This window comes from Labeo rohita, chromosome 24 (genome assembly GCF_022985175.1).
Source record: "Labeo rohita strain BAU-BD-2019 chromosome 24, IGBB_LRoh.1.0, whole genome shotgun sequence".
Classification (NCBI taxonomy): domain Eukaryota; kingdom Metazoa; phylum Chordata; class Actinopteri; order Cypriniformes; family Cyprinidae; genus Labeo; species Labeo rohita.
In genome coordinates, this window is record NC_066892.1 from 21,063,563 (window position 1) to 21,089,669 (window position 26,107).

The 26,107-nt window shown below is 38.2% G+C and overlaps 1 protein-coding gene across 4 annotated transcripts in view; it reads right to left on the bottom strand.

Moving 5' to 3' along the window:
* myripb (myosin VIIA and Rab interacting protein b) overlaps positions 1 to 18,869 on the bottom strand; it is a 188,520-nt gene extending 169,651 nt beyond the window's left edge. For 2 of the 4 annotated variants that reach the window (XM_051098065.1, XM_051098061.1), the window contains exons 1-2: positions 18,428 to 18,869; positions 4,700 to 4,899 (exon numbers count right to left, since the gene is read on the bottom strand). In XM_051098065.1, the coding sequence (XP_050954022.1) occupies positions 4,700 to 4,809 (110 nt within the window). In that variant the 5' untranslated portion in view covers positions 4,810 to 4,899; positions 18,428 to 18,869. Of the gene's footprint in view, positions 1 to 1,286; positions 1,474 to 4,687; positions 4,900 to 18,427 lie in introns of those variants that run through there. The other 2 variants (XM_051098062.1, XM_051098063.1) reach the window with 2 other exon arrangements.
* Between the last annotated feature and the right edge of the window lie 7,238 nt (positions 18,870 to 26,107).

Consider the following 26,107-nt stretch of genomic DNA (forward strand, 5'->3'; position numbering starts at 1 on the left):
GAAAAACTTTATTTGTAGTTATCACGTTTTTGTCACGATTTCTGAACAAGCTTATGATTAGCTGTTATACACAATGTTCTACAACAACGTTACGTTAAATATCTCAAGGTTTTATTTTTGTTAAAAACAACAAAAACAAAACAAAACAAAAAAAGCACAAACTCAAGCATAGCAAACGGAAATATCCAATCAAGACTGTGCCAATTACAGTACAATTAATTATCTGTTTTTGTCATGGTTATTAGTTTTATGTTTTGTTTTTTTTTAATATTTCTATTTAACGTTTAAAAGTAGAACACGTTCAGAAGTAGAAAAATAATAAAAAAAAAAAAATTGTGTCAATAATCACAATATTTTTTATCATTATCATTATCAGTATTTATTATTTTTATCATACATTTTGTCAATAATCACATCAGGAACAAATCTGTCTGAAATGGAGCTGAGCATGAATGAACACTGCTAAATTGAAGTGCTGTGCTAGTGGGCTAATTTACGCAACAAAACACATTCTCTACATGCAAGAATAATCAGACACATACAAAATAAATATACTGATATACAAACAAAGAGTGGAAAAAGGGCTGATAAAATTTTTTGACAGATTATATTCTTCACTGCCAGCTAGCTCACAAAGCCCTTATAAGAAACTGGACATATTTATTTAGATTTTCATACAAACAACATGCCATACACCCCCTTTAAGGGTTTATGATATGATGTTGACTCACCAAAAAAAATTAAATAAATAAAAATCAATGGCAAAGTGAGTCAAGTCCAACAATGCTCAAAACAGTTACAACACTGAGCAATCTCAAGATCCATAACCTTTGCCCTCCAACCATCTAACCCCACAACAATGAGTTCCGACAGAAACAAAGCCTCATGGGAAATCTCTGGGCATGCAAACAGCCAAACTAAAGTGCTGACATTGTTTCAGAGTGCTTCAGCTTTACAAATGAACAAGAAAAAGTTTTACTGTGTAAACAACAAAATACAATAACAAACACAAGCTTAAGCAGAGCAAACGGAAAAATCCAATCCAGACCGTGCCAATTACAGTACAGAACGTACATGCACTCAAGTCGGCCTGTGTTTACATTGTTTCACATGTTAATGCTGAGAACAACAATAATATCCACATGCTCCGGTTAAAGTTATTGTTCCTCAGTTTGATAACGTTTTAAGCGCTTTGTGTTAAACTACTCTCCTTCGAGGAAACTTCAAGATCATTTCACTATCAGATTTGCTCTGTTCTCGGCCCACTCGGGTTCAGCAGCGCTTACCTGCAGTCGTGAATGTAGTGATGTACAGCTGTCTTTCCTCAGTCGACTGTGTTTGGATTCCAGATGACTTCTCGTTGTGGTGGTGATATTATGATAAATACGTTTCACTAATTAATTTGATAAGAAGCAATTACATTTTGTCAGATCATTTTAATCAACATAATTCCAAATTTCGCGAGGCAGATGACGACATTCTGAGATCTATCAACTGGTTAACACGCTCCACAGTGCCACCCAGTGCATTTAGTTATAACTGCTTAGGATTTATCATGGATTCCCCGCATTTACGGCCAGCAAATCAACTCAATAGTTAAAGTCGAATAGTGTTTTTATTTTTCGAATAATAATTACAGACCGAATATTCGAATGTTCGACTATTTGTGCACACCTCTAACATGTACGGTAAAGAGTTTGGAATAATCAGGATACTATGTTTAATGTTATTGAAAGAAGTCTGTTATGCTCACCAAGGCTGCATTTTTTAAAATAAAAAATACAGTAAAAACATTAAAAGTGTAATTTATTCCTGTGATGGCGAAGTTGAATTTTAAGCATTCATTACTCTAGTCTTCAGTGTCACACAATCCTTCAAAAATCATTCTAATATGCTGATTTGCTCAGTTATTATCAATTATTATCCTTGCTCAATTATTAATAATGGTTCTTATTACTATCAAATATTTTAATGCCTAATATTTTTAACATTTTTTTACAGAACTCTTTGATGAATAGATAGTTTTTAAAAAAAAACAGCATTTATTTTAAAATAAATCTTGTAATTGTAATCATAACATTATATATATATATATATATATATATATTATTTTTTTTTTATTTTTATTTTTTTTTACTGTCACTTTTGATTATTTTAATGCAGTGCTGAATAAAAGTATTAGGGATGCACTGAAATGAAAATTCTGGGACGAAAACAAAAATTCTGGATGCACTTGGACGAAAATGTTTTTTTAATAATTGAGAGGACTTTCCATTGAGCGTAAGCTGTATATGAGGAGCGTTCGCATGGGCCACAAACGGAGCGTCACATCGTGCAGTGATGATGGCTAAAAACAGAGTGAAACATGCGTACTGAACATATCTGCTCTCTATAGCTCTAACTGTATTTGATGTCCTACAACGATTGGTCTGCACAGCGCTGCTTCAAGTTAAACACACCTCTCATAATGTTAGGGGAGGGAATATGTTCAGTTGCTCCACTGCATTATTGAGACATGATTTCAGGCCCACCTAAAAAATCTAGAACACAAAATTGGGGAAAACCTATTTAACGGTATTACTCCACAATTCAGTACTACATAGTTCAGAGTCTTTGTAAAGTGTTTCAGCAATATGTTAACTACGTTTCTATGTTTGTTTGGCATCACAGGAATAAAGTACATTTAAATGTAATAATATGATGTCACAACTCCTTGTCTCCCTGTGAATTAATTGCTTTCCGAATACATGAGTTTCATCCTGGTGCCATTCAAACGTTCTTTTACAGTCACACTGAGAGAAACAATTACCATCTGAATAGTGCTCGATTATAAACACACACCTGAGTTTTTTTTTTTGTTTTTTTTTTCTGAGCTCCTTTGTAGATATGCAGTACAAGGACATCAGACCACTCATCCCAGCATGAAAGAGAGAGAGAGTGTGTGTACTTCCTTATGTTTTTCAAATGGGCCATCTGGTGTTTGATCAACAGTCAAACACATTTCAGGATGACACAGTGCCACTCTCTACCAGGTGCCTGATTGGCTATTTACAGCTGAGGAGAAAAGTCATGACCTTTATCAAAGATGGTCATTTTGCACAAAGTTCACAGTTGATTGTCAGCTCTGCTTATTTCTAAGATACTGGAAATACAGAATATGTGTTTTATATGAGGATTATTCTGGATCACTGCAATAAAGGCAAGTGTCTAAACAATCGCTTAGCACTCCAGACATGATCACTTGTTAAAGCACGTTGTGAGATGCTTACCTACAAAGTTTTTTAAGGCATCATAGGGACAGGCTGAATTCTAAGATAGTATGACATACTATTTTTTGTAATGATATTTTAGTATTATTGACATGCTAGTACTTATTAAAATTTAACACATCCTATATGCATGCAAGAATAATCAGACATACATACAAAATAAATATACTGATATACAAACAAAGAGCGGAAAAAGGGCCAATAAAAATATTTTCAGCACATGGGCTAGTACTGCAGAATCTAGCTGATGATAGAACACTTTTATGATGATATGTATGACAAATTATGGCTGCTTTTAAAACTGCACAGAGTAGTTAAAGTCTGTTTGAAAGCCACAATTAAAGATTTGAATGACAGACTATACTCTTCACTGCCAGCTAGCTCACAAAGCCCTTATAAGAAACTGGACATTAAACATTTTTTTTCATATTTTCATACAAACAACATGCCATAGACCCCCTTTAAGGGTTTATGATATGATGTTGAGTCACCAAAAAAAAAGTGAGTCAAGTCTGACAATGCTCAAAACAATTACAACACTGAGCAATTTCAAGATCCATAACCTTTGCCCTCTAACTATCTAACCCTACAAAAATGAGCTCTGACAGAAACAAAGCCTCATGGAAAATCTCTTGGCATGCAAACTGCCGAACTAAAGTGCTGACATTGGTTTAGAGTGCTTCAGCTTTCCAAAAGAATAAGAAAAGTTTTACTGTTGCATGTGCACTTTAGCCAGGAAATGTATTAGCAACAATGTTACATAGCTTCAGAACATAAATATCATACATCACAGTGACAGCCCTGTGATTAGTTATTCTCTCCAGAGTGCACAATTGTAGAGTGTTGCTGAATGCACCAAATAGACAAAAAAGAGAAAAAAGGGAGAAGTAGTTGACCAGCAGCATCAATAAATAAAGACAGATAGCAGAAAAGTGTAGCATGGAAGCAGTATATGAACTGTCATATTGCATTTCACATTTCACATTACATTAAAAGTTCATGGTCAAATTAAAATTGTCATCACTTACTAGCATCAACTGCACATAAATTTGCTTTTTGGGTCAGTTTCTGTTTAACTGTTTAAATTACCAGAACAGCTGCCCATATGATTTATATACCATATTTGAAGTACTCTAAAACAATATGATTTGCTCTAAGAAACAGAGTTAAATTTAAGTAGTTACTTGCTTTCTACTGTAGCTAATAAATTTCACATTTAAAAGCAATCCAAAACATTTAAAAACATTACATCATGGCTGACTGCAAAACATCAAACATGCCACAACACATCTTCAGGCACCATAAAATAGCATAAGAACAAATGATGACAACATTTTCACCATTTTCAATAAATGAGGCTTCAGAACTGCCAGGCGAATTAAAATAAAATGAAATCTTCACTGAGGTCTCACACTCACGCGTGCTGTTACCTGAGCCTTTCCTCTTCCTTCTTACGGAGATGCATGTCTCTCTGTACCACTCTGAGCACATGCTCCGCTTCATCATTGCTCAGACCAGACAGGTCCAGTTTACGTCCCATCACTGCTTCGGAGTCAAGGGTCAAAGGTCAAGACGCTGGAATCACAAATGGTTGGCCTTTAAAGACTTTGCAGATAAAGCCTGGACGTCACTGAGAAGTAAGAAGAAAATTAAAGTCATTCTGTATGAACTGACAAATGCTTGTTGGATTTCATGGGATTGAAAGGGATCAACTTTCACAATAACAAATACTTGAAATTCCAGTATTGAGGTCACACATTTATACAATAGCTTTATTTTAGACATAAACTTGTTGTTACCTCTTAAGTGCTGGCCGACCAATCTGGAGAGCAATAAAAGACTGGATATTTTGTTTTCCCTTTTAGTCTCAGCCTCAGATGAAGCAAATTCTCAATCTGGTAAGGTCTTATCTGATATTAGATAGATATTACTAGATACTAGTTATTAATTCAACAACTTTCTGGAACCAGACTGCTACAGTGAGCACTTATGAGGAAAAACTAGCCACTGTATTTTTAACAAAGTTTTCTGTAGTGGCATCAAATCAAATAAAAAATGCACAAACATAAAACCATAAAATGCATTTGTACTAAAGAGTTCCTGCAATACAAGTCGGTTATCTTTATCAAGTAAACAGGCTGCCTGAGATAAGACCGTTACAGTGCACACGTGGATTTGGAGCTGCATTAATGTGTTCAGCCAGGCTACAGTCATTGGAAAATTCTACCTATGGACCAAGATCTCACACACACACTCTCTCTCTCATTAAGGTCCTACATGGGGCTGGAAGAGATGAGGACATTTCAAAATGGGCTCAGCGGAGATGAAAAGTAAGAGAGAGACAAATAAGTTAAAGAGGCTGAGAGAATTATGAACTAAAACAAATCGGAAGTCAGTATCAGCCAGGTTTTTTATAGGACATACATAGATGTTTATTCTGCTTACCAAATTGTTACGATGCACAATAATAGGGGATACTGTGTATAGCTGCTTATTGATGAAAAGCCACTAAATAAAATGGGAAACAGGAGGAGACTGTGTGGAAGGAGGTAGGCCAATTATAGGAAGAGACAGAGATGGTATTACAGAGAAGGAGAGGGGGAGAGATGCTGGCAAAGAGAAGGAGAGTGTGTGACGTTAAATGCAGCCTCTGGGTGATGACTCAGTCAGCTGTGCCCTTTAAGCTCCACCAATCACATTACACTCCACCTGTTTACAGTCCTCACTCACACACACATACAGACAAAGACGCACACTAAGACATACTGTATATGCAAGTAACTATTTAGAAATCCAGAAGGCTAATTTCCAACGCAAAACTTTCCAGGGTCTCTGAAAAAAAAACTATTTACAGTCTGACAGTTGAATTGGATGCTACCTAACTATGCATATATCGAGAGTGAAATAGGAGACAGTCTTACAGTATTACATATACAGTCTTTTGAGAAAACAGCACAACGTCCGGTTCACATTGCGGCTATTCTGGCCAAGAACTATCCACTTAGACATGAAGAAATCATCTTATTGACTGTATACATATATAGTGTAGTGACCGCATAGTATATAGTATAGTGACCGCAGTGTTTATTTTGCTCATACACATTGTTCTGTAGAGATTAGGATCGCCGATTCTATCTAGGACCATGTTTGTAATGTCTGCTCAAACAATACAAATAAAAATAAATAATTTAAAGGGTCATGAAACCCTGGACTACTTTTTCTGAGATTTTAGCAGACGTGTTTGTGTTGCACATTATAGATGAAAATGTTAGCATCTGTTAATTTTAAATGTTAGAGAAAACTGGTTAATTTTGAGCTTTTTTGTGCTATTTTCATCTTCCGGGTTTAAAATCTACATTGTGTTGACGTCACAGTTTGTGACGTGGCAATGGACTATAGTACTTCGATGACGCGTTGGTGTCTCATAATTATTCATGAGGCTGCGTGTTCATATCCTATGAGAAGATGCTTTGCCTAATTATTCACAACAGTGTGTGTTGATTTGCTATGACAGACGCTTAAAACTGTGAGATTGCATATATTAACTGAGAGAAACGTTCATGGATCCAAGGAGAGTGTTCGCGATTCATTCATAAAGTGAGTGTAATAGCGGTTTTTACAACTCCTTGACGCAACCCATCAAAAGGATTATAAATGCCGCAAAATAGGCCTTAGAAAGTTAATAGAGGTGCAACAGCGCGTCCATATATATGTTTTCGCTGCAGAGTGCAAATGGCTGTGCATTTATTTGTGTTGTTAATTCAATGGGAGCGAAATGAAACTGTCTGAACCCGAAGTTGACTCTCTCCCCTCTTCCCCCTCCAATCTGCAGCGCATAACGCCCACTTTTGCAGCATTTTTCAAAACTGTGGTGAGAACTAACCAGTGCTGAAACAGGGGGGTTCCATGATATTTAATATTTAATATTTAATATTTAATATTCCTTTAATATTTCCGCTAAGCTAACAGGCTAATCGGCTATCAGTATGCAAAGCTAGTAATCTGAAAAATGTAGAAATTTAATAAAAAGTATTTAATGGGACCGTTATTCCCCCCTGGGAATAACAAGGGGCAATTATTATTGCCCCTTATCCTGTGTGGCAGGATAAGGGGCAATAATAATACAGCACAGGGGAGCTTGTGTTTGGCAGAGAAAGGTTATATGTGGGTCAAGCTCAGGATGTGCTTTGTTCTAGAGGCTACTGTCACAATCAAAATTTCTGGTAGACATCTCAGCTGCAGTAACTGCATATACACAGTGACCCAACATAACCTTCAATTGTTTAGAGCTAAAACATCTCTTAGTGGGTACAGCTTACTAGGGGGAAAAAAGAATACAGATGCACTTTCCTCTAAAGCAAAACTAAGATATATTAATTACCTGATTTACTGTTTGTAAATGTGAGATATCGTTCATGTATGTAGCACACACAGCAATAGAAATAGTAATGTCGGCCTTAGCAAACACCACCAATTACTGTTCAGAGAATGTTAATCATAATTGCATGAAGGCTAATTAATTAATTTATTAAATTACCATATAGCTGTAATCAGAAATAAACTACTTTTAGCTCACCTATGCTAATGGCATTGCCCCAGTTTCATAACTAGCAGTCTGCCACTTTCTTAGAAAGAAATCAGGTATTAATTCCCCCTACAAATAAGAAACATGGTGTGGAGTAATTGCTATCTGTGTCATTTGGGTAGTTTGTCTGTGCTGAATAATAGAACTGGGAAGAGGATGAAAACGCATTCTCTTTTAGGCTCTAATGTAACTACCCCAATCCATCAGACTGGCCTCCATTTCAGCTCAACATGCTGCAGTGTTTGATTCAAGTATCATTATTCAGAGCTGCTTGAAATATCCTGAGTGCAATTTCCCACTACACAAAAGAGTTGGATCACAGGATTCCAGCTGCCACTCGCTTTAGTCGTCATGGTATTGTGCTATTCATTTCAAATGTTTCCCATGATTTTAAAACTCATGAGTACAAGGACATTTTAAGTACACTGCTAAATATTTTAGGCATATGCATATTTCTGCTTATCTAACCTTTTGTAAGCATACATACAGCATTTTAATTATCACTTTAGGCTCACAAACATTTAAAACCATAACATTTGAGTAAAAATCTGCAGAACGTTGCATTAGAACGTTAAATATTTTTTCAATGTATTGTACAGGATCAAAATCTCTATCTATAACATTATCTATCAAACAAACCATGTCAAGTCATTAAAATATTAAGATTTATTATAATAAAATTATCCAAAATTTTTTCAGGTCAACATAAGCGGTAACTGACAGTCCGTTGGTAATTTTCTCAACATAAACAACTGAACACCAATGCAGGTCTAGTATCACCCTGAAGAGGTTTATTTTGCAATAATGCATGGCTGACTGCACATTATGCCACTTATTATTAGATAATGACTTGGTAAATGAATGAATGAATGGACAGGAAATATTAATTTGAGAAATGCAAAACTATTGAACTGTACTCTCTTGATGAATAGCTGTCAGTTAGTCAGTTTAACAGTCATTATATAAAAATATTTGTCCACAGAATTCTGAGATCCGCCAGTCAGAATTAAATATTTAAAAGGCAGTTTTACAAATGCAATGGTTAACCAGCTATGGAAACATATAAACATGCAATGTTTGGATAAACAAAGAGAGTCACAAACTCTCCCTGCTCTCATGACCACATCTCTTATTTCGCGACAGCACTAATAATCCGAAAGTGCTGCTGTGACCCTGTCTTAATAATGCATTGAAAACAGCAGGCATCAATCAGTCATTATACACTGTCATGTATGATAAATGAATCAAAGCAGTAATGCAGGCAGGTTGGCTCAATGCATGCGGAGAGGATGATTCATTGGGCTGTCTATATCCACCTCTAACGCAACCATGAAGCAGAATGAAGTGACACACAGATGTTACATTCACACAATACATTTTCCACAAACACAGCTCTGGGTCTGCTGGGGTTCACACCGATAAAGTGAAATAATACTGCAATACTGCAAAAAGTATGAATGAATGCAAAAACAACCAGCTCTCTCTAGGAAGAATGTAGCATCACTGTGATCAGAAGGGGTGAGTATGGCAAGCTGTTGTAATATTTATTCCTTAAAACTATACTTCCTTCTATTCATTCAGCATAATATTTTATTCAAAGTTACATCACAAGCAATTTTTTTTTATAAGAGACAATAATAATTGCAGTACACAATGCCAATATACGCAAGCTAAGAGCTGAAGTGAAATGCAGAAAAAGAAAAGGAATGTTATATATATAGTTTTATTCAAATTAACCATTGGTCTTCTATAGTAGTATACATTTAGATCATGATAACCACAGTTAAAACCAAACATACAGCAACTCAATACTCAATGGTAAAAATATAACTATATGGTTTAGGGTATTTATATGAAAAACTAAATACATTTAGTATAAATACACAAACGCTATGTCTTAATCATAAAAAAAGTTAATTTTAAATTTTTTCTTCAATACATTTAATACGTCTATTTTAATAATATAATAAAATTGAGTGAGATGAATATCCCACATTTCCGACACAATACCATGGTGCAGTGGTGTTACAGTAAATGATTATTATGATATAGTGGCAAGGAACTATTCTGTTGCTACTGAATCCAATTAGGATTTATGGGTCATATATCAGCTACTCAATTCTGGCTAGTATGTGCTAAAACTCATGGATGGCAATTTATTTACAGTGGAGAAGCAAGTTTCTGTGATCCTATGAAGCAGGAATGTGCTGCTTACATGGCCAGTCGCATGATTGTCTGCTGTAAATAAAATTATTATTTTTTTTTACAGATGTATTCTTATTAATGTGTATAAAGTATTAAAAATTACTGATTATGTAAAATGTATTCTTATTATTCAGTCTGGTCTCATTGTTTATACATTACATATTAATACATAACATTTACAAGCACAAAATGTACATTTTTGTACATTTTTATTCATGCTAAAATGTACTATTTGGATGTATTTCAATGTTTAAACGTAAAAATTGCTACGTATTTTTAGCTAAAAATTACAAAATATTTAGGAATATTTCATATCATTAAGATATTTGTATCAACGCATTATTATCATTTTATCAATAAGTGAATTAGATTTTTAGGCCCCTTAACCTAAACCCAAACCTAAACCTACCCATTTTATAGCGAATATAAAAAAATATGAAACAACTGACCAAAATATGCAGGGAAATTACCATTTTAGTAACAATATAGCATTAAAAATATATTTTTATATTTGCTAATCCCACTCCTACCTGTAAACCTAACCATAACTATTTCTGTACAGTATAACGGAAAACTTGACAGACAGATAAGTGCAATCACAATTATTTATCTTTGCAGAGGTAGTCGTCTCTGGTGGAATACAATAGTTTTGTATGTGGTACAGAGAAGAATTTAAAATGAAAATATTATCCAGATTGTTATCTTGATCCACTACGTGAAAACACACATTTGAAATTCAAAGACACCTCAACAGAAAGGCGGCATGTCACAATCTGTGATAAATCAGACGAGAACCAATGAGCGTTCGATTTTCCTAAAACCTGTCATAAAGTTTCCTGCAATACTCTGCAATTTCTGAATTTGTAACTAGCGCGTCAATGCGGGTGTTAATGTTTACAGTCGTTGCTCAAAAGGGAGATTATACTAGATTTGATTAGACGTATTATATTACGGTGCACAAATAAAATTGATTCCTTTTGTAATTACATTCCGTTTTTAGTGTGTTTATGGTTCTATTATCAGTCACAGCATGTCGGAGAAAACGCCTTTTGTGTAGGGCTGCGCGATAAATCACATGCGATATCCATGTGCATCTTGTCAGTAAAGCTGGTTCTGTAATCAGTAGTAGATCTCCATCACATGCATGCTTTTAGATGAAGCAGCATTTACTACCCAGAGCTCAGAAGTTCACTGACAAGCTACGCAAAACCATGCAGATGATATTACTGATAATATACAATGATATTATCAAATCACACTGCGACAATAAAGTTGTTTGCATAGCTTCTCAGTGAACTATGGCTCTGTGTAGTTAATGCCACTCCATCTGAAAGCATGTGAAAATACTAGTGCTGTCAAATGATTAATCACATTTAAAATAGATTTGTTTACATAATATATATTGTGTACTGTGTATATTTATTATGTACATATAAATACACACACATGCATGTATATATTTATAGTCATATATTTATATTTATTAAACATATTTATATATAATATTAATGATATGAATATTATATATAATTATATGAATACTTTTATTTTGGATGTGATTAATCAGCATTAATCATTTGACAGCACTAGAAAATACCACATTTAATAACATGTTTTTACTCCAAACTCACTTCATAATGTCAGTCAAGTAAAATTAATTATTCTATGAGATGATGTGGCTTCTTACATATTTCATATTTCATAGTATTCTAAGCAGTGAAAGGGTATGTCGATTAGCATTGCATTATTATATACTTTATTAAAAGGAAAATTATAATAAGAAGAACTCAGATAAACCATATATTGTTGTAATCGTGTGTTTATTAGTCATGTTGAGTCAATGAAAGCAGTTAAATCTTCTGTTTATTCAACTACAGCTATAGGAATTTTCCTGGCCTATTTTCCGTGCAAGAGCACCCTCTGGCATTCGGATGGCGATTTACTACTGATCACAGAACCGTGCTTCACCGACAAGAAGCGTGCATGAATATCGCAGCTTTACCTAATATCGATTGCGATATTATCGCAATTTATCGTGCAGCCCTACTTTTGTGTCCCATTGCAAACAAAGTAAATATTTCCTGATAAGTAATAGTTAAACCATTGCAGAAATGTTATTCGTTTTAAGGGGTTAAAGTGTAGTCTTGTTTGATAGTATGTGTTCTTCTAAACAAGATGGCAGCATAAATCACAGAACAGACTGAAATGTTATGATTTCATGAGTAAACAATTTAATAATGCAATTGAAAACATAATGCCATTGATATGATAACTAAATAAAATAATAAAATTAATGCTGCGATTTCACTATTCATAAGGATTCCTTTCTAAGTCTGCAAAGTTGTTCATACATTAATAATTTACATTTTAGGTGTCATCAATGCATCAGTATTGTAAATGCTGAAAATATGTCAGTATTGTACACGTAAATGCCGTAAATAAGTCAGTATTGTATGTTTTAGTGTCTGTAAAAACATAAATAAATGTACAACTTGTATAACCACATTTTACGTAAATCTAAAAATCTCTTTTTAAAAATAGGAAAATAGACGCGCTATAGTTGTATATAATTATATGCAATACAGTTATAGCTGTATATAATGCAAATTTAAAAATTGTATTGCATACCTGTTGGTGCCACAATAAAAATGCATTTTGAATGTTAACATGCTTTTCTTCTCTTTCTGCTCCCACTCATTGTGGTGGAGCAGTTATGAAATAATGTTCTTGTAAATACATTCCAGCATTTCAGAAATAAATATGCATGCAAATTACAGGAAAGTACGGTTATCGTACGGTGTTTGGTAGCGGTCAAAAAAGACTTAATTTGATTTTGAATCTATTTCTTCTTGTAAACTCAGAGATGTGGATTTGGATGCAATTAAATTACCAAATGAATTACTAAATTAATTAAATTGTCAAAAAGCAGTAGGTAGTTCGGATGGGGATTTTTACACGAGTGGTGAGAGATAAACACTGACATTCTGGATTCAGAAAGCAATAAAATCACTGACTACCCCTGTAAACTCTGAAAATAACTTAACTCCCCATGAGAAACAATTACAGTCCGAATAGGGCTATTGTCACTAAAACTATGATAACTATTCTGGACACATTTAACTTTTCTTTCACAAAAAATAAATTAAAAAAGTAAAAAAAAGTTTCCCCCCCACTCTACCCTACATAGTAGCATCTATTCAACTAGTGAAAACTGAAATACTGCAGGTACCAGCAATAATTTGATAATCGTCAGAAGTAAATATTCTATACTTGGACTACAGATTGGCAAAAATCAGCTAGTAAAGGTGAATTCGTGCCATATCGTAATTACTGTAATTACGAGATACCATCTTGTAAAAAGCGTTCATGTCCTTGTCAAAGTCGTAATTACAACTTGTGAACTGGGAGTTCCCTCTCTGTCAATCACTCTGACGTTGTGTCAAGTGAAGACACTAGGGGTCGCTCTTGAGAGCCCAAACACCTCTGAAAACTTTGAGAAAAGGCCAATGAAATTGGGTGTACAGATTTTGGATAGCTGGCCACGCCCTGGACATCCGGGTATAAAAAGGCAGCGCAGGATCTGCTCACTCTTTTTTCGGAGCCAAATGCAGCGTCTCTGTGTGAGAAGTGGCATCATTCACCTCTTTGTCGTTGGATCTACAGCACAGGCAGCAGTCTCTCACTTCTCTAACACAGCTAAGTGTTGTGAGAGTCCCCTCGGTGCTTTGACGACGATCAACAAGAGAAGATTCTCTTCTGAAAGAGCAAATTTTCTCTAAAAGAGCTACACAGTATGGATTGTATGTTTACATAATGCCTTTCCGTCCGTGTCCTTCTGGTTGCGGTTTCCACCTTTCCTTTAATGATCGACACGATCGCTGTGTTCACTGTTTGGGCCGTGAACATGCTGACGCAGCACTCGTTGAGGGTAATTGTCAGGCTTGCGTGGACATGCCCTTGAGTACACTCTGCTCGAGAGCCGTGTTCTTTGTTAAGAGGCCGCAGCTCGCTCCAACTGCTTCCCGTTCCGGTCCTTCTACTTCCGGTTATGAGGCCGCAGCAATGTGAGTTGGAGAAGAGGGAGGCGAAATGAGTGACGTTTCGCCGGGTACCGCCCCACAAACTGCTCACCCTGTGTGCTCACCGGTCAAGCTTCCGGATGATTTTGAAAGTTCGTCTCAGTACAGACTGGATCTTTTATTCAGAGCTCCTGCTGAGGAGGAGGGGAATTCTGCAGCATCGGAGGGAGGGTGTGAGCCATCTGAAGCTGAGCGGTTGCGATGTATCTTTGCCCGCAAAACACCGTCACCTGGAGGGGCCGCCCAAGGCTCCCGTCCAGGGCTTGTAAGTTTGCTGCGTGCCATGGCTATCCTGCAGGTCTATCAAGCCAAGGTATTGAAAGATCTGCACGAGGGTGTTCCTCGACTGCAGGAGCTGCGTTCCACGACCGACTATGCTCTCCGAGCTACGAAGGTCACAGCGCAGGTGCTGAGGAGGGCAATGTCCACTATGGTGGTCCAGGAGCGCCACCTGTGTCTAAACCTGGCGGAGATGTGAGATGCTGAGAAAAAGTTTGTTTTATCGACGCTCCCATTACCCAGGTTGGTCTCTTTGGCGATACCGTGGAAGAATTTGCCCAGCAGTTCTCTATGGCAAAGAAGTAAACGGAGGCCATTAAACACATCCTGCCTCGACATACAGCGAGCACCAGCCGAGGCAGCAGCCTCCACCTGCTCCACGCCGAGGGAGGCCCCCTGCAAGAGCAGCTCAGGCCCCGCAGCAAGCCAGTCCTGCAGCTAGACTTGCCCAGCAGTCCAGCTCTCACAGGAAGGTGGCACCGCCAGCCCGTCCACAGGCCACAAGGAACCCTTGTCAGGCTTCAAAGCGTTCCTGAGACAGGCAGCCCAGAGGAGAGGGACCATTTGACCTGCCTGGATCCACACTCGACGAGGGGATGAGCGTTGGGTTCGGCTCCATTCCGGCTCCATTCCCCTTGTGTTCTGAAACAGCGAGTTAGTTCAGACAATCTCCCCCACCAGGGAGATCCTCTGGGAAAAGAGCAAACTCTCCCCTGTGCAGAGTATCTCTTTTCTCAGTGTGGAACTGGACTCGGTCGATATGACTTCAAGTCTTTCCCAAGAGTGTGCACAGTCAGTGCTGAACTGCGTGAGAGCACTCAGATTCAGAACAGCGGTCCCCCTGAAATACTTTCAGAGGCTCCTGGGGCACATGACATCCTCAGCCGCGGTCACGTCGCTGGGCCTGATGCACATGAGACCGCTACAGAACTGGCTTCATACCTGAGTCCCGAGAATGGCATGGCGCCGAGGCACATACCGTGTGAACATCACACCATCGTGGTGCAAAATCTTCAGCCCTTGGGAAGACATTTCGTTCCTGCGGTCAGGGGTACCCTTGGAACAAGTGTCCAGATGCATCATTGTCACAACAGATGCTTCCAAGAAAGGCTGGGGCGCCGTATGCAACGGGCGGGTAGCCTCAGGGGTCTGGACAGGCCCTCACCTGCTCTGGTATATCAACTGCCTCGAGTTGTTGACAGTGCTTCTGGCCCTGAAGAGGTTCCGACCTTTGGTTCAGGGCAAGCATGTTGGTCTGTACAGACAACACAGTGACTGTGGCGTACATGAACCACCAGGGAGGTGTATGCTCATTTCGCATGTCACAACTGGTCCGCCATCTCCTACTTTGGAGCCAGCACAGACTCAAAACTCTGCATGCCACTCACATTCCGGGCGATCTCAATCATGTGGCCGATTCTCTATCACGACAGATTTTGCTTTGGGGCGAGAGGAGGCTCCACCCTCAGACGGTCCAACTGATTTGGAGTCGATTCGGCCAGGCACAAGTAGATCTTACTTAAGTATCTCAAGGTTTTATTTTGTTTGAAAACGTGTAAACAAAAATTAACAAATGCAAGCTCAAGCGGAGAAAACTGAAAAATCCAATCCAGACAGTGACAATTAACATACATCTCAATATACTCAAGTCTGCCTGTGTTTACATTGTTTCACATGTTAATGCTGAGAAAAACAGTAATATCCACATGCTCGGGTGAAAGTTTGTTCCTCAGTTTGATAAAAATAAGAATGCGTGCTGACAAAGATAACTGTGCTGTTTCTTTGCGCTTTGTGTTAAACTACTCTCCCTCCAGGAAACTTTTTATATGTATGAATGATCACGTCACTATCAGATTTGCTCTGTTCTCAGCCCACTTGGGTTCAGCTGCGCTTATCTGCAGTCGTGAATGCAGTGATGGACAGCTATCTTTCCTTAGTCGACTGTGTTTGGATTTCATGTGATTTCTCATTGTGGTGGTGATATTATGATAAATAAGTTTAACTAATTAATTTCACCAGAAGCAATTACATTTTGTCAGATCATTTAGTATGATCATTTTGATCAACGTAATTCCAAACCTCGTGAGGCAGATAACGACATTCTGAGATCTATCAACTTGTTAACACGCTCTGCAGTGCCACCCAGTGCATTTAGTTATAAATGCTTAGGATTTATCATGGATTCCCTGCATTTACAGCACGCAAATCAACTCAATAGTAAAAGCTGAATGGTGTTTTTATTTTTTAAATAATATTTACAGACCGAATATTCGAATGTTAGACTATTTGTGCACACCCCAATATATTTATATCATTTCATATAGTTATTCATACGAAGAGTGCAGTTTTTTCTTCAAAAATCAGCATGGTTACAAATGTGATATTGATTTTATACAACAGTTCAATAAACAATAAGAGACTTACGTTTTAGACACCATATTGGCTGTTTTTGCTCTGTTTCACCAAGAAAAATCATTCCAAACTACCCTCTCCCTCTCCCTTTTAAAGTTAGACATCAACTTTCTTAGAAACAATATAAAAAGAAAAAATAATACAATTTAAAGGAATGTCTGTTTTCTGATTCATTTTTTATAAAAAGTCTTTTGGGTCGCTAGAGAGAGAAGTAGAGAGCTAGAGAGAAAAGTATATTTTTTCTGCGCAAAAAATATTTAAATATCTGATGACTCAATGCATGCAGCTGTTTAATAGACAATAATGATGTGATGTTTCACTCATAATCACCGAAGGCATAAAACAAAAGAATATCATCAGCATGGCTATACTGCAGAGCAATTACTGTATGCCGTTAAAAAAAAAAATGTAACTGTCATTTGATGGCGTATGTGGTGAATAAGCTGCCAGCAATCAAACAATTGATTTTGAAGTCACTGAAAATGATAGTTTTGCAAATATGATTGAGATTGGGAATATGAGCCAGATGCTAAATGTACTGTGGAAGTGCACTCTGACGTTCATGCATTTTAAGGGTTAAACAGTGTGCAAATACATCTAAATGCCACTTCAGATGCAATGTCTGCAAAGATTAATTTTTTTTATACTGATTTCATTTGTTGGGTAACAGCCTAAATGTATTATTATTATAATTGACTGATTAAATATAAGAATTTGACTCAAAAGATGATGCACACCTTTTAGAAAAAAATGGCTTTATAAAGGTAAAAATCTATTTAAACATTTTGGAAAATATTAATTTCTATCACTGCTCTGAACTGGCCACACAGAATATGAAGAATATCAGCTGTCCATGGTAAGACTAAAAAGTTAATTTCAATCCCTGCATATACAGATACTATTATGTACTATAATATAAAAAAAAATATGTAAGATTTCATACTGTTATTATTTTGTTGTTTGTTTAGGTTAGCAATAGCACATTTATTGCTGTTGTTAATAATAACAAACAACAAACAAGTAATTAGTTTTACTAGACACGCTTTCTGTGTTCTGCAATATTTAACAGTAGTATAAAAATGTAATGTTGTAGGTGTGTGTTTTACAGCTGCCAGTAGCACTCTTTCACGTGGGTTCGTTTTGTTGACTGTGGCTATAGAAATGGATAATCCCCAGTCCAAGGATGTGAACAGCACAGAGTTGAACATCACTTGACAATCTAGGAATTACGGTAATTACCACATGACCTGAACGCTGCATTTCATTGTCACTGGGATAGTGACTAGTAGCAAAGGGGGAAAATACTAACGGCATAAAACAGAAAATAGATTAATGTAAAAACGGCTTGCCATAGGGTGAGGACTAAATGTGTCAGGTGCACCTAGCACACTTTGCATGTAGCTATAGCCTATGTAGAAATCGATGGCTGCAATATTATACACGCGGGTCACATACACAAACATTCACCTCTCTTCATCCTCTCATTGTACCGTGGAATTGTACAATTCACACCCAAACTTTTGAACATTCATCAACGATTTAAGGAGCTAATGCAATAGGATCCACACAGAATCAATGAGACATCTGCACAAACTTACGCGAAATCAACATCCGAGGGGTGTTCGGAAGCTACAGACGTCCACGCACGGACAGCGAGACGGGTTTGGCTCTGTTAACTTCCATTGATCGGTGATATGTGATTTCCCACGCAGGCACACACACAGTCACGCGCTTTGACTTACGGGGCGCCGACTGGTGCGAACTGATTTACAGGATTTGAGTCTGTTTACAGCGGCGTATTTCTGCAGCGGTTATTGTTTGAGGAATAAATGAAATGGCTAATAATTGATTAGCCCTTTTTAGTCAGCTTTCTTCCCCCCTCTCAGAGTGGCTATCTCTCCCCATACACATGGTGAGATCCAGCAGCTGCTTGCATCCTCCTCCAGCACCTGAGCATCCCGCTGATCAGCCAATCACAGCATAGGGTTCAGCCCGTTATTGAAACATCCACTGACACACGCAGAACAACGGGTGCTCCACTCAGTCATCTCTGAAAATAAAGGTAAATGAAAAGGTAAACTAATTGGTAATATTGGCGTACATTTCAGAGAGCTTAATTAAAATTAAGCATTAACAAAGATTTCATTCATTTGGTATTGCTGGGAGCCCAGGAACTTTCAGCTACTTAAAATGAGTTACTGAGTTGTTATATGGGTAAATGGACAGATGGAGCATTTTGTTTGTTTTATTTAATATATAATAGCCTACCATAATGCTCAGAAGCAGTGTTTAAATCAGAAAGTGTACGTTCAAGTACAAGGTACTTGGTTTAAAATTAACACCAAGCACAAAATGCTTCAAAATTTTCTTTGGACAAGTACATAAAATAGATGGTATACTTATGGCTGCCTTTCTCGATTTATCTGCTATTAGCAGGTGTGACAAACATTTTGACAAAAAAAAAAAGTTGAACTCTGGATATATATGTGTGAGAACTTTTTTCCCTGGACCTTTAAATCACATTACAACATAGAAAGAGACATATAGATACATGTCAGAAAGCACTTCTGTTTCTTAAACATGTCATTAACAGATTAACTGTCAACACACACAGTCTCAACAATCTAATCTTTTAGTGCTGTATCATAGCCGGTAAATACATTCCTGACAATGGTGGTTTGGAGAGTAGCCACAAAGAGGTTCAAATAGAAAGGCAAGACAACTCTCAACTCCTTATCATTACAGTGCAGTGATGGAAACTGCTGAGAGAAGCAGGCTTCACAGTACTAGCTAAAGTGCTTCATGTCGGATGTAAAGAAAAGAACATAAAAGAATTAAGATAAACACCATCCACTGTCCAAATATCCTAAATACACCACTTCCAGCTGAGCCTGACAATGATTGTCGATTCTGATTTGATGCTCAGTGTTATGAATCCTGTCCATGGTCTTTGGTCTGCCCGCCACCAGAGGTCGCCCTCCTATTACACTCTCTCACACTACACTGACTGTTACATGTCACCCTGGACTACATTTCCCATGTTCCACTTCACTGGTTATGCACACAGCTGCAGCCAATCATACACAGTATAAATACGAGGCCATCACCATGATTTAGAGCCGAGTATTGTATAGAGTTTATCACTCCCCTAGTGATAGCTACATTACAGAGCCACTCCGAGTTTTCCTGAGTCTAGTTAAGTCTTGTTTCTAGTCTGGTTAACCGAGTCTTGATCCTTGCCTGGTTTATCTCATTCTGTCTGTCTGCAGCCTGTCCTGGATTTATCGCCTGTCTTGGATTAACCCTTTGTCTTGCTGTTTCTGACTGTTCGCCCCTCGTTTGGACTATTGTCTGTCTGTTTGGATTACCCATTTGCCTTTCCCTCTGGAGTACCCGTCGATCGACCCCCGCCTGTCCCTGGATTACTCTTGTGTCTTGCCTGTACTGTACCTGTTCGCTGGTGTTCAACCCTGCCTGTTTTTAACCATGTCAATAAATAAAGCTTTGCACTTGGATCCGCCCGCTTCACATCTTGTTCGCTCCATAACAGAAGGTACACAAGGATCCAGCAGCTTTTCACTCAGACATTGGCCAGGTATGGACATTGAAAAACCATTATTAGCCTTTGAGCAGGGCATGTGATCACTTGAGGACTATGTACAAGAGTATTTAGATCTTGCGTATTTCTCTGATCTGCCGGACTGTGTCCTGATAGATTTTTTCAGCTAAAGCATTAATCAGCTGTTAAAGTCAAAGCTCATTCGCGAGGGTCTGTGTTTGTCACTTGTTCAGTATATGGAGGACGAACACGACATCACGGTTTAGTCAACCGCAAGCTCCGGGACATTCACATACACTGATCACTACTCCGGTAATTAAACCCACTCATGAAATGGCGGGTGCACGGGAGCGTATTCACATAATGGCGATGACAACAATGCTCCATTAGGACACTGCTGCCATCCCTGAGTCAATTAAAGCCAATCAAAGCCAGCTAATCTCCCAGAGCCTTGTCACGTCACATCTATCATCCCAAAGCCACATCCAGTCGCAGTCATGTTGCTGCAATCCTCCACAGTCCTGTCAGTAAGCATCAGAGACTGGTATCCAGTATAAGGAATGCACTGCTGGTGTCAGCACATGCTGCTTTATGCTGTGCTTGGGCTGCATATGCTACCGCCAAAACTCCAAAGCCATTGACACCCGCGGAAAAATCCTGAGAGGTGGTGGCTGAGGCTGCAGAACCTCCAGAGATAGCGGTGTCCACTCCAGATTCTCCAGAGGTGGCGGCTGAGGTTGCAGAACCTCCTGAGGCGGCACCATTCACGGCACCATTCACTTCAGCTCTGGTCACGGTAGTGGCGCCCATTTACGAACTCTTGTCTTGTCCCAACTCGGTCAAAGAGGCCGGCTGTGAACTCCCTGTCAGTCCTGTTACAGCTATGGAGGCCATCTGCAAAGTACCTGCCTGTCCTGTCACGGCTAAGGAGGTCGTCCGTGAACTCTTTGAACTCTCGTCCTGTTCTGAACCGATCATCAAGGCTGGTTGTGAACTGTCGGTCCGTCTAGTCTCAACTAATGAGTCTGATTATGAACTGTAAGTTTTTCCAGTGTTAACCTATAAACACATTTCTGAATTATCTGTCTGTTCAATTTCAAGTGATATGTCTGATTGTGAACTTTCTTAGTCCTGTGTCTGTCAATGAGTTCTCTGTCACGAATCCTGTCCATGGTCTTGGTCTTGCCTGGTTTATCTCATCCTGTCATAGATTTATCACCTGTCCTGGATTAACCCTTTGTCTTGCCGTTTTGGACTCTGTTCGCCCCTCATTTGGACTATTGTTTGTCTGTTTGGATTACCCATTTGCCCGGTTTTCTCTCACCTGTCTCTGGATTACTCTTGTGTCTTTGCCTGTACTGTATCTGTTTGCTGGTGTTCGACCCTGACTGTTTTTGACCGTGTCTGTAAATAAAGCCTTGCACTTGGATCCACGCTCTTCACATCTTGTTCGCTCCGTAACACTCAGATTCACTCAAGTTCATTTGTCTGACTGAGAAAACATGTACAGAAAGAGAATCCTTATGTACAGGCCAGCCTCTTACACTATATCTACACAAAATTATAAACATTGATGTCTGACAAAACTATGGTGACTATCATACATACTACATATTATTTTCAAAAGAAATTAGTGTGCAGTATGCATATTTTGCAAATTTTGTGTATGCACATAGCTAACCAACAGCATAGTAATAATTCAGTCTGATTGGATATTGTATGTGGTATGGAGTGAATATGAGCAGTGGCTCTCAAGTGGTGGACAAGTGATTATTCAATAGCAAAACCAGGCAGAGAGGGGGAAAAAAATCTAAATAAAATAAATGTGGGGAGAGGTGGACATGTGTTACAGTGAGATATGACCAACCATTAATTAAGTCTCACTAAGTCTCACTAGTTAGGAGAAAGGTTAGGGTAACACTTTAGAATACAGCTCCGTCATTAGTGAATAACTACACAGGAACAAATGACTAATGCACTATTAACATTCTAGTAACTACTATTGACTAACAAGAAATTATAATCATCAAATCAGTAAGTAATAGTGCTCAGTTGAAAGTAGTAGCTCACTATTAGCTAATCAGTAACTTTTATTTTTTCATATCTCCCAAAGAACTACTAGGAACTACTATATACATGTTCATAATTAATGTGAATGTTGCAAAATGTATAATTGTTTCTAAAGTAAAGATCATGGTAACCCACTAGTAATGACTCAGGTAATACCAAATAGTTCAGAATAAATTACAATTTTTTTTGGATCCATAGTGTAAAGATCATGGTAACCCACTAGTAACAACTCAAGTGTTACCAAAGCCATTGGAAATGAAACTATCCATAACCTTACAAAAACCTCAATAGTTTTTGATGACTTTAGTCATTACTAAGGAGTTATCATGATCTTCATTTTATAATGAATTATACATTTTGCATTATTTACAATTATTATGAACATGTATATAGTAGTTCTTAGTAGTTCTCTGGAAGATATAAAAAAATAGTAGTTACTGATTAGCTAATAGTGAACTACCATGTTCAACTGAGTGCTATGACTCCACCACTCATTTAGATGTTCAGGAATAATTGAGTTGTTTCATTTTCATTAAGCTGTGTGAGTGTTATGCTCAGACCTGACCTGGTCCACTGGAGCAATCTACAATTTAGTTTTCTCAAGAGTACACAGTTAGTGATAAAGGAAAATTATTGCTCTTTCTGCTTGGAATTGAACAATACTGACACAACAAAACTTGGCATGCAACCCTTGTTCCCATTTTTAGATTAGAGGGATTACAAAGGGAATATCCCATAATATCGCTGAAGGTAACTGGAAAACTAATTAGTGACATTGGCTATAGTAAATCAAATGCTCATTACAACTACAACACCATAGCAACCATCCAGAACACCTTAGCAACCACACAGCAACACATTGACAACCATCCACAACATCCTAGCATTATTGTGACAACTTAGTATTGAATAATTGAATAATTTTTAATATTGCTGAATTTGTAGGAGTACATGTATAATTTTAGCAATAAAACATTAAGCAGCCTATATATTTTTCCTAAGTGACATTTCAAAGGCGTTATTTCCTTGTGACCTGTTTTTAACCAAAAAGATATATTAAAAGGTCAAAGTTTAGCTTCTGTCTATAATCTTTGTGTGTGTGTGTGTGTGTGTGTGGTTGGCTGAAAGTGGATAATCTGTGGTGCTGGAATGTTTAAAGCTCTTTTCTGTTCACTTGCCTTGTCTGATTATATGTTCCCTGTCCTTTCCTTTCGCAAATGTCAGACTTCAAACTGGAGCAACTGGGCCACATATCCACACCACAAAAATAGGGCTGTCGTTGATTTATGAAGTAAAGTAACAGCTCAGGTGGGCCCAGGTAGAAGGTTCCCTTGAGAGGGAAAAAAAAAATTTGGAGTCTTTATTTGTTCTGCAAAATGAAAAGTGCACAATTTAAATTCAACCACCATCTGGTGGCTATATGTTACAGATGTTACCTGCATTCGTGAGTAAAAATCAAACAGTAATTGTGTGTAAGAAGAGGAGGAAGAAAAAAAAACATTGAAATATAAAAAGTATCCACTGTGACATAAAATAACAATTATTACAGATTAAAAGTAATCCAAATATTATAAAACACCATGGAGTAAAAACACATGTATCAGTCACACACTGGCTACTAACTGTAATGCGCACAACGAAAGAATAATCCAATACAGTCTTTAATAGTAAAACCCAAGGCAAAACAAACACAGGGAATCCAGAAGCAGACCAAAACAGCAAAGCATGTCCAAATAATACTGTAACTCTGAAAACTAAAGGAGGAGAATATTTACATTATTTAGTCCCGCCCCTTTTAAGCACTGCATTTGCTGTCCTCTGTCTTCCGGTTGTATTTCCACAGTGACCAGATTTATGAATGAACTGATCATTTTAAAATCTTTCTGGTCTATTGACATTTGTTAAGACATTTGCTTTAAACATTACAATGTTCACAATAATTTTAGTTAATTCTACAATACATATATCCATTTTACCAGCTAAATTACTCTTAGACAGCGATGCCATAGAAATATACAGAGCTACTGCACAAATGGAAATTCAAAGACAATATTCTAAAGATGGTGACACGTTTGTCTCTCTGGAGAATAAGGTCAATATACAAACGAAAGAGAGGAACTAATGACTTAATTAAATGAGCACAGGTGAACTGAATTAACTAATCAGGGCAACTCAGGAAAACTAGGTCAAAGAAAGACTAAGGCAGAAGAACAGGAACACAAACAAAAGTCCATAACTGTGACAGTTCTCCCCTCCCAGGAAGGTGCATCCTCCCTGCGGCGAAGCCAGAGCAACAGAGGACGAAGGCAGAGCCAGAGGGAAGAAGGAGCCTGACAGAGCGATAAGGCAAAGCCAGTCCCGAGGCGGTGGATGGTTGACGACTGGCCAAGGCGGAGCCGGAGGGACGAAGGAGCCCGGTGGAGCCAGTGGGATAAAGGGGCCATGGTGGAGGCGAGGGAGCTAGGAGCCAAGGTGGGGCAGATGGGTCGAAGGACCTACGGAGCTCAGGAGATGCAGAAGAGTTGGACAGAACCAGTGGAGACATAGGAGACTTAGAAGAACCTCCCCAAACCAGTCTATTAAGTCCATTTGAAAAATTTCTCATAGTAATGTCCAGGGACCAGCTGCAGCTCACCCTCAGCGGTGGGTGGGGCTTCCTTTCAAGCCCTCAATCTCCACCAAAATGTCCTCGGGGACAAGCGATGTTGCTGGCTCACACACCTGGTCAGATGACTCTTGAGGCTCAGGCTCAGGGGCAATGTTTGTAGGCTCAGGCAATTGTTCCCTGCAGCAGGATGATGGCTGGCTGGTCTGTGGTTCGGGAGTGGTGCTGGCGATGTCCTCCTCAGCTGGGCAGACAGAGAAATACAGTCCATTTACCTCCAGCACCCACTTCACGAAAGTGTCAAACTCCCTCGAAGACCATGCCCGGACAGCATTACTTTAGTGGCAGTGTTCAGTCCCACGTAATAGAACATGCATAGGCAGCTGTCCAGGTAATGAGTTAGATGGGCGAGATCTAAAAAGTCCTTCGTATGGTCCAGGCATGGGAGCAAAACAGCGGGGTTATCCATAACCAGAAAAAAACAAAAGACAAGGGAAAAAAACACCACAAAACTATTTCTTTTGCTGGCCGGTTATTCTGTAACGTGCAGTACTACCATAAGGAGTGCACAACAAAGGGGTAATCCTATGGACTTTAATAGTAAAATCCAAAAGAAAGTCTACGATAATTTTCTGGCAGTGTCAGAAATTCAGCCTGATCATCGCACAGTGTGTTTGCTGCCACAACCCACGTTTACTGACCAGCCAATAAAAATGTCAGATAAAATCAACGTGACATGGTGCTAAAACTTAAAACTGCTTACCTCAAGCTCTTATTCCTTCCTATTTTGCCACTTCCACTTTTTTTCAGCACACATAAAAACTACAACTGCCAAAGTGTGATTCGTTATGCTGTTTTTGTTTACCACTAGCGCATGCTGATGACGTTTTATTCTTCTATAGTAACGTGCGTTGTAGCCTACGAGTCAATAGGTGTCATCATCATAGAGTTTACATGCATGTCGTACCCAAGTTTATTAGATCCATGTTGCACAGTGTGGTCAGCAATGATCTTTTGTGATTGTTAAATCGTGCAGTTTGTAGA